Raw genomic sequence first — 8,643 nt, 5'->3', positions numbered from 1 at the left:
ACTTGCTTTTTCTTCCAGCTTAAACGGGAGTAATACAACCCAGGCCCCTCGCCGACTAGTAAAGCTTCTCTTTGGTTTTAGACTGGAGAAAAATACCTGCTCGTTTCCACGGGGTGCTGTCCCACTCCACCCGTGCCTGGCGCGCCGCGCCGCTCGGATCCCGCGGGAGGGCGGTGCCCCCTGCCCGAGTGCCCCCGGGGGGTTGCACACCAATGTCCCGTTGCTATGGGAACCCCGGGAGGCAGGAGCTGGTCATGTGGCGAGGCAAGATGGCTCCGCCAGGCTGCGGGCTGCGGTGAGCGCGGGGGAGGGAAGGGGGAGGGAGGAGGCAGGGCGGGCAGCGCCGTCGATCAGCCGCGCATGCATCCCCGCCGCCCGCGCCCTGCCCAGCGCGGCGGCCCGAGCCGGGCACGGGCAGCACCTCGGCGATGGCTCTAACCTTGTTTGGTGAGTACACACGAGAGCAATCGGCATCCCTCGTCCGGGGGTCACCTCCGCCCGCGCCCGCGCGGGGCCGCGTCCTGCGGCGGCGGCTGGCGAGGCACGGCGGGGCTCTCCCATTGTTTCCTCTCCAGGCAGAGCCGATGGGCGTGTGCTCCGCTCCTGCGCTTAATTTCAGGGTTAGAAACTCCTGCCTAAGCCGCAGTCCCTGAGCTTTGCAATACTAGGTGAAGGCAATTCTGGATCGTCTAAGGCTCCAGCCCTGCCTGCACTTACACATCCCTCCCTTATCGCCATAAAGTTTGTGTTTGAAGCCCGGTGAAAAAAAGAAGCAAGTCCCCTCCAGTTTGTTCTTTGTAAGCAGCCGCCTATTACTTCTTTCTGTGCTGTGCACCACATCCTAGAGTTCACCGAGGCCGCTCGGTGCCCTGGACTTTGCCCTCCGAAGTCTGTTCGGAAGGCAATATAAACAAAAGGTACGCTGCTTTAAAATGGGTCCCGATTGTAAGAGAACCTGTACAGTGGGATGATAAATTAGCTAATGAGCAAACCCCTGCTCTTCTGGGAATATTTCAGTACAGTGCTTAATTGCCCATAAAAATTAGCTGTGTTTCCTTAATGATATTTAATAATACAAATTCAAGAACGGACGATTTCAAGAGGTTATGGATGTTGGTGTTGAGTGGTTTTGCAGCATCAGATGCTGTGTTGGCAAACAACGTCAAAACCACAGTTTTAACTGTTGAAGACTTTGTGTCTCTTAAGATTAAGCTTTATTGTGCATCAATTAAAGAAAGTATGTTGGGTTCCCCTAAAGTCAGTTTACCTAATTATGTTAGACCCAGCAATACAAAGGGAAGCAAAACTTGCCCTGGTTTATTTTAAACATAATGTTTGGAACCAGTTTCATTGCTCTCACAATTAACTCATGGATGCCACTTACTTCAGAAGTGCTTTCTAAGAAATAGTTTTACATAATTATCACTTATTTGAAGTGTACTGCTAATGTTTTAGATCAAAGACTTGACTACCTGTGTAACCATATCATTTGTTTTGATTTATTCTATGACTTTTAGGTTAGGGCAAATTTTTATAAGAATCAGAATAGCTCTTAGTCTTTTCTCTTAACATTTGATATCTGCTATAGTTGTTGCAGTGTTGTGAACCTCCTAAAGACCAAACAGCCTGCATAGTGAACAGGTTTTTTTTTAGGTAGAGTCTAGCTGGGATTGCATGTAGCTGAAGAGCTCTCATTTGAATTTATATTTCCTATCTCAGTTTTTTTCAGGTTGTCAAAGGTTTATAAATCACAGGTCACAGTAGAATAAACCCAAATCTTTTAGCCTCATCCTGCAGGTGATGCCTTGCGGTGGACCCTGTGTCTGTACAGGGCTCCTTTGACTTCAGTAGGCTTCACTGTAGGTATAAGAATATTGTGTGGTGCCATTTGTAGGACTGGGACCAGAGTCCATTCCTTTGTCAGTGCAAGGTATATATAAAGCAGTTATATAGATATTAGACAATAATATGACCATATTACAATAAATCTTGTCTAGGAGAAAGAGATGGTAGGCGTAGGAATTCAACATATATTACATAAACTTAATGGTTATTTAATCATACATTTTTTTTAGAGGGTGTAGCAAATATAGGGCCTCTTATATCAGTGAGTAAATACTCATCCAGGTAGTTCCATCATGGTTTTGGTTAAAAATAATTAAAACAAACACTGAAGTTTAAAAAAATGAAACAAAACAGGACAGGTTACATTATAGATGATATTTCCTTGTCTCTCTTTGTTTTGTTTCAATAGCATATTTTATCCACTAGATGTGATGATACTGTTCTTTAACAGAAACCTAAACTGCAAAATCAAGCTTAATAGAATATTGAAAAAGTCTAGTTTGTGTTGTTGGACCAAGTGACATTAGTATGGCTCGATGGTTCTGTGCAATATTAGCACTCTTAGGTATGCAAACACCTACACAGGATTAACAAAATTAATCCAGAGACTTCAAATAAGCATCCAGTGTTGAAACATTCTGACCTGTTGTGGTCTTTCTAAGTTCTCTGCAACAGAAAAAATGCTTTTTTTTTTTTTTTTTTTATTGTGATCAAGAAACAAGTAAAAGCTGATATTTTTGAAGAGTACCTTGAATCTGGTAAAGGTTGAGAACCATTGGGATCACTGGGATAACTGAAAATTAATAAGCAAAGACCTATTAAGTGAGGACTGCCACTGTGTCTTCTAGTCACCATTATATTTTTCAATATCTTGTAATGCTTAAAAGAAGAGTCCAGCAGATCTGAGCTGGTATAAATATTCATAGCCCTATTATTTCACCGTTTTTAAAAGAACAAGACAGTGAATAAAAACAACAATAAAACAATGTACAATAATATTGTAAATCAGCACAATAGGTGCTAATAAACGCACATGATTCCCTTGAGGAATGGAAGAGAATTAAAGTTCATCTTCATTGCTGCAACTGTGAATGGAGAGATGTGAGTGGAAATTTAGATACATGCAAGATATGTGCCATATAGTTAGGTTACAGCTGTAAGAACCACAATTTTGAATTCTCTTGCTTTTATGTATGTAAATTTCAAATATAACTTACATGTGGGTTTGGGATTTTTTTGCATACCGCTTTTTATTTCTTCACTATTTCAGGGCTGCAGTGATTGCAATTTGAATGAAGGGCATTGTCAGACTGGTGTTTTGCTGTAGTATTAAAAAATTAGATATTTTTTCAAATGGGGACAGGTGGGAGAGAAGACTGAGGGCCTGTCTCCAAAGGAAACTTCTACCAATATAATAAACTGGTGCATTTTTAGTGGTATAATTAGTTGTATGACTCTTCCTATTCCAGAATAAGCAGCTTATTTTGGTTTACCTTAAACCTTTTCCAAAGTCACTTGAACTATGCTGAAAAAGGCACTTACGCCAGAATAGGTCTATCTACATGCAGGGTTATAGTAGTATAATTTATTAGTTTAAATTCACACCTAATGTATACTTTAGACAAGTTCTAGTTTGACTATTCTTATAAACATCCAGATAAATTCTAGTCTCATTTTTGTGATTACATTCAGCCAAATTTCGCATACTTTGGGATTATATATACCATTGTGTAGTTCACAATCTGCTACAGAGCCTGGAAGTTTGAAATAGCTATGTCAATTTTGGAAAAAGTCCACCACATCTGCCAAGTCCCTCCCAATGCTATCAGAAAGATGTGTGCATTATGAAAAGTTTGAGTCATGAAAAGCATTCTTAAAGGTGTTGATGAGAAATTGTCACCTAATGATCGTAGAGTCAAAACCCCTTGTGTCAGGCTAGAAGAAAGCAGGATATAAGATTAGGGGCCATGTGCTGTGTTGAAGATTACAATGGAAGTGTGACTATTTGGGAATATAAAGATAGGTGTGATAGGCTCTCTAAACAGTACAGGTGTGGTGCAATTAATTGGTTAATTGCACGGTTATCTTGAGGTACTCATGTGCAAAGTACCTATCATGTCATAAAAAGCTCCAATCAGCTCTGAAGTTAAGACATCAAAAATAAGTACTAACTTTATAGCTGGTTGCTATCTAGCTTTAATTTGCATGTGTAGCAGGGTCCCCCTTGCCACTGGATTGCATCATGCCTAGCCAGGGCTGGGAGTCCTGCAACTGAGGGGACTCTTAACCCAGCTGCTGCTGACTCTGGGTCCATACCACACCCTGCAGCTGCTAGAATCCAGAGTCCCACAGCTGTGGACATTGGGTCCCTTCAGCATACCTTCTGGTGCTGGGACCCAGCTGGGTCCTGGCAGCCATGGGGTATGGCTGCGATCTCTCAGATCCAGGGGTGTGTGGAGTCCCCAGGGCTGGAAGATGCAGCTGCCCCAGTCCCCAGCCTTGGAGTTGCATGAAATCCCTTAGGCAGGGAGACCACAGTTGCTATGATCTCCCTGCCTCAGGGGTTTTCATGTACTGCTGCAGCTAGGAGATCATGGCAGCTGCCATCTCCCAGCCTCAGGGTTTTCACGCACCCCTAAAGCTGGGAGATCATGACAGCTGTGTTCTTTTTTTTTTTTTTTGCCAGTGAATGGGGAGCACAGGCAGTAAAGCACAATGGGATCTAATGTGCAGTCCACACAATCATGCCTCCTGCCATGCTACATGTGGAGGTGCAGGTGTGTGGATTGCGCATTGGATCTCATCACCCCTTTACCAGCACTTGTAGAGGAACCCATAGTGAAGCATGCTTTGTTCCTAAATTCACTTGGAAGGGGCATTCTGACCTTGTGACCTTTCCTTCCTGACGTGGATATTCCCACCCCTGTGGTTTTATCACATCAGGGCTGGATTGTGGTACTATGATCTATAAAAGCTACACCTGAAGTCCACTTAGAAAGCTCACTAGAGCAAAACACAGCTGCCTGTGTACAGGTTAAGTACTGTTTCTTACATGAACAGGCTGACCCCTGTGCTCCATGATGTGCTCTGGCTGCTGCTTTGTTTCCTGTTTCAGTGTAATGAGCATCTTTTAGCCTCTAAAACCTTAGTGATTTGAGGACCTGATTATTTCAAAGTATTTCTCTCCTTAGGTCATACCCTGCCTTATTTTCTGGTTCATGATTTTCTGAGGTGCTTCAGGTTTACGGTTGCTTAGTTTGAAGTTTGCAAGGGTCTGTCCATTATTCCAGGTCTTACGATCCATTGGGAAATATGATAGGACTATGTATAGAGCACATTAATGGAAGAGACACAGAAAAGACTGTTCCAGATGGAGAAAGGTCTGCAGGAGAGTAGCCACTGTCAAGATTCTTCACTTAGGGTGCTGACAGATATGCAGCTCCCCACTGTAACTCAGCACTTTACAGGAAGTGCCATGAGTTACAGATGTTCTCTGTTGGGTCGGGGGGCTTAGGGGATTGAGCTCTACTTTGGAGACAGTTGCGTGTCTGCAGCTTCTCTCCCCTAGCCCTGCCCCATCCCCCTCCCAGTTCCAGTGCTGTCTTCAGGATGGGAGGAGGAGAAGGGAGGGGAAGGAGCTTGGTCTGAAGATAGCACCAGGGGCAGGGCTGGGTTACATGAGCCCAGCCCTGTTCCCTGGGAAAGCACTGACAGAAGTTAATGAAGGCACTCTGCTTTGGAGTGCCTTTAGCTGAACCCTCTGTAATGAGGGTTCATTTGTCACATGATCAGGCACTTTTAAACCACTCTGCAGCTGTGCACTTGTGTCAGGTCACAGCTATAGAGCACTTTCAGGGGGCTGATCACACAACAAAATATCACTTCTCTCAGTGCCCACAGTTCCAGGAAATGTAAACACATAACTTGAGTCTACAGACTTCTGTTGGCATAGCTACATCAGGTAGGTATGAAGACGTGTGATCCTTGGCCAATCTAGCTGTAACTGCAGAAATCCTGGTTGGATATGATTATACTAGCATAGTTAACCAGTACAGCTTTTTTCATTTTTGGAGGGTCTTACTATCCCAAACAAAGCATACCTTTGCCTGTATAGTACACTGGTATTCTTTGACTGGTATAGCTATAACCTAATGAAGGAGAGCCATCTTTTTGCTGTGATCAAATTCAAGTGGATTAAAACTCAGAATATTTTAGGTGAAAAACAGCTGTATGAATTATTTACACTAGATCTTGAGTGACCGGGTCAGCATGAGGATTTGCTGCTTGTGGTCTGTTACTCCCTTTGTGAAACTAGCCATCCATTTCCAATGGTACTGCTCCTGTTCTGTGAGTGGATGATCTAAAATTGGTTTGAAAAAAAGCTTTGATTTTTATTTTGAAAGAAATTTACTTTCAGGCTGTGTTTGTTTCAGTGTTTGGAATTTTTTCTTGATTTTTATGAATGTTTGTTTTTTATAATTCCTCATTAACTTTCTTGTGTGAATAAATAAAACATTTCAGTTACCCAGAGTTACTTTCCATCATGCAAGTATTTTCCAATACCAATTTTCATGTTAGGACTTGTGTTCTTGATTTTCCAGGAACATTCTGGTGGATAAAAACTTACTGTCTGATTGGTGAATAAGAAATAAAGGAAGTCAAATATTTCACTTTTAATCTTGTGAAGTGCTTGCATTCTATGGTGATGAGCATCATAAAACCACTGACAAATAAAAGAAGATAAAGGCAGAGCCATGTTTAATGTGCCTGGTAGGATTATTGAAGGCGAAGCTGGCCCAGGACCAGAGAACCAGGAAAGATATTAAATGAAAAGGAATCAACAGGGATACTAAGATAGGAATCAAAAGTGGGGAAATGAAACCAAATAATAAAATATATTTGTACTTTGGCAAGGGTATTCAAATATCACTGAAACAGCCTTTCAATAGTACAGTTATTCACTGTTGCTCAGTAGACTCAGTTCTGCAAATAAAGCTATATTACACTACAGTCCTAAATGATATTAGTTGAAAATGAAATGGTCTGAATAGCTAATTTACAGTTAATTTATTAGGCTAGAATACTATAATGGATTTTCTGTATCTGAAGTCCTAATTGAAAGGTGTCATTTTTAATCACATTCATACTTAATTTCTGTTCTTGTAAAACAACTACTAAGTATCTTACTGCTGCTCTAAAAGGGATACCCTTAAAAGGTGTGTTACACTTATATTTATACTAAAGTGTAAACTTTTGTAATGTGAAAGTAACCAAGCAAAGATGCTGCATAGAAATAAAATGAGTTCTGTTAGCATGGTCAGTGTTACCTGGTAAAGCCTTTTAGTTAACACTTAGTTTGGCCAAAGTAGTCTAAAATAGCCTTAAAAGTTTACCTTTTCTGTGAAAGATTGCTGGGCCAAAGGCTGATGCTCAGTGCTGGGCCAAAAGTAGGAAGTATGTGAAATGCCTAAGGATATCCCAGGAAGGGATCCGCTTCCCAGGACTTCCACTTCCAGACTTGCCCTCTCCTGGCAAGGCTAAGAAGAGTAAAATCAGTTGTGCATCCATTTGAATGGTTCCCTTTTCTAACCATTCTCAGGGTTTGTCTGTGTTTAGAGAAGCCAGACTGGTAGAGTATATTGGGAAGCCCCAGTCACGCAGGCGCAGCTTAGACAAAGCTGTAAAAGGGTTCTTTAAGCCAGTTCCCTGAACAGAATATCTTGACAAAGGGTCTTTCTTGCTTGTATAATGCATTTACCCTAGGGCTTTTGTCAGTCACAGGTATGTCAGCCAAGGGGGAAAATAAATCAGGCCTCTAACTAACATGGATCTGTTGCAAAACTTTTTAAGCATGGAGCAGGTCAAAGGATCTTGAAGCACTTTTCAGATGTAGGTAAATAGTGTTAACCCCACTGCACTAAGCCCTTGTCTATAGTAGAAATGTTTCACCAGTGAAACTAAATTGATTTTTAAAGCAATCTAGATAAACCAGCACAAATCGATAAAGCAGGTGCACTTAAATCAGTTTTAGTCCTTACTTAAATTGGTTTAGTTTAATTCAGTAAGTTGCTATCATGAACTAAACTAATTCATGAACTAGTGGGGGTTTGAACCAGTGAAATTCCACCTGTGTTAGGAGTTTTCACTTGTTTAATGAGATCTGTTTAAAATTAATCTAGTTACACTAGTGTAGCATTTCTAGTCCGGGTTTCTTTTTTTTTAATTCAGAAAAATTAGAGTGCTTTCTAAAACATGAACAAAAACAGCTCTTGGAGCAAATTTAGAAGGCAGTTTTATCCTGGTCTCTCCAACTTTCTGTCACTTAGACTTGGCATGGAAAGTGAATCCCACTACTGAAAATCAAAAGACTTTTTGTCCCAGGTGCAGGGCTACCCTTACCTAATTTATAGACTCTAATGAAGCAAATAGGACAGTAACCTTGAAAAGGTTTTGCTGGCATTGCAATCTCTGAAAAAATTGAAAAGGAAACCTGCTTAAGAACTTGGAGGAGAAAATTGATCCATTAGCTGGTAAATTGGTATCAATTGATCAAAAATTTAGAGACCTGAATGCAAGCACTTATAAATGAGATGAAAAATGTTAGTCATAGCTCCTCAATTCAGGACCTTACAGATTTGGTTACACAGTGGCCAAAGATAAAAACAGCACTTCACTTGGAATGTAAGTATTGGAAAGGAATCTGAAAAATGGTAATTGAAGTTCTCAGAATTGCCCACTGAAGTTTGAAAGGAGTAGTCTAATTACTTGCATAGGTAATTGATTAATTAAAAGGTGTAG

At 41.3% G+C, this 8,643-nt stretch overlaps 1 protein-coding gene across 1 annotated transcript in view; it reads left to right on the top strand.

Annotated features, from left to right (window-relative positions):
• Positions 1 to 397: 397 nt before the first annotated feature.
• CHN1 (chimerin 1) overlaps positions 398 to 8,643 on the top strand; it is a 171,327-nt gene continuing 163,081 nt past the window's right edge. The window contains exon 1 of the mRNA XM_006020804.3: positions 398 to 447. Within this exon, the coding sequence (XP_006020866.1) occupies positions 429 to 447 (19 nt within the window). The 5' untranslated portion in view covers positions 398 to 428. The remainder of the gene's footprint in view (positions 448 to 8,643) is intronic.

The sequence above is a fragment of the Alligator sinensis genome, unplaced genomic scaffold (assembly GCF_000455745.1).
Source record: "Alligator sinensis unplaced genomic scaffold, ASM45574v1 scaffold321_1, whole genome shotgun sequence".
Lineage (NCBI taxonomy): Eukaryota > Metazoa > Chordata > Crocodylia > Alligatoridae > Alligator > Alligator sinensis.
The sequence above is the reverse complement of the archived record's forward strand: the minus strand, read 5'-3'. Positions and strand labels throughout refer to the sequence as shown.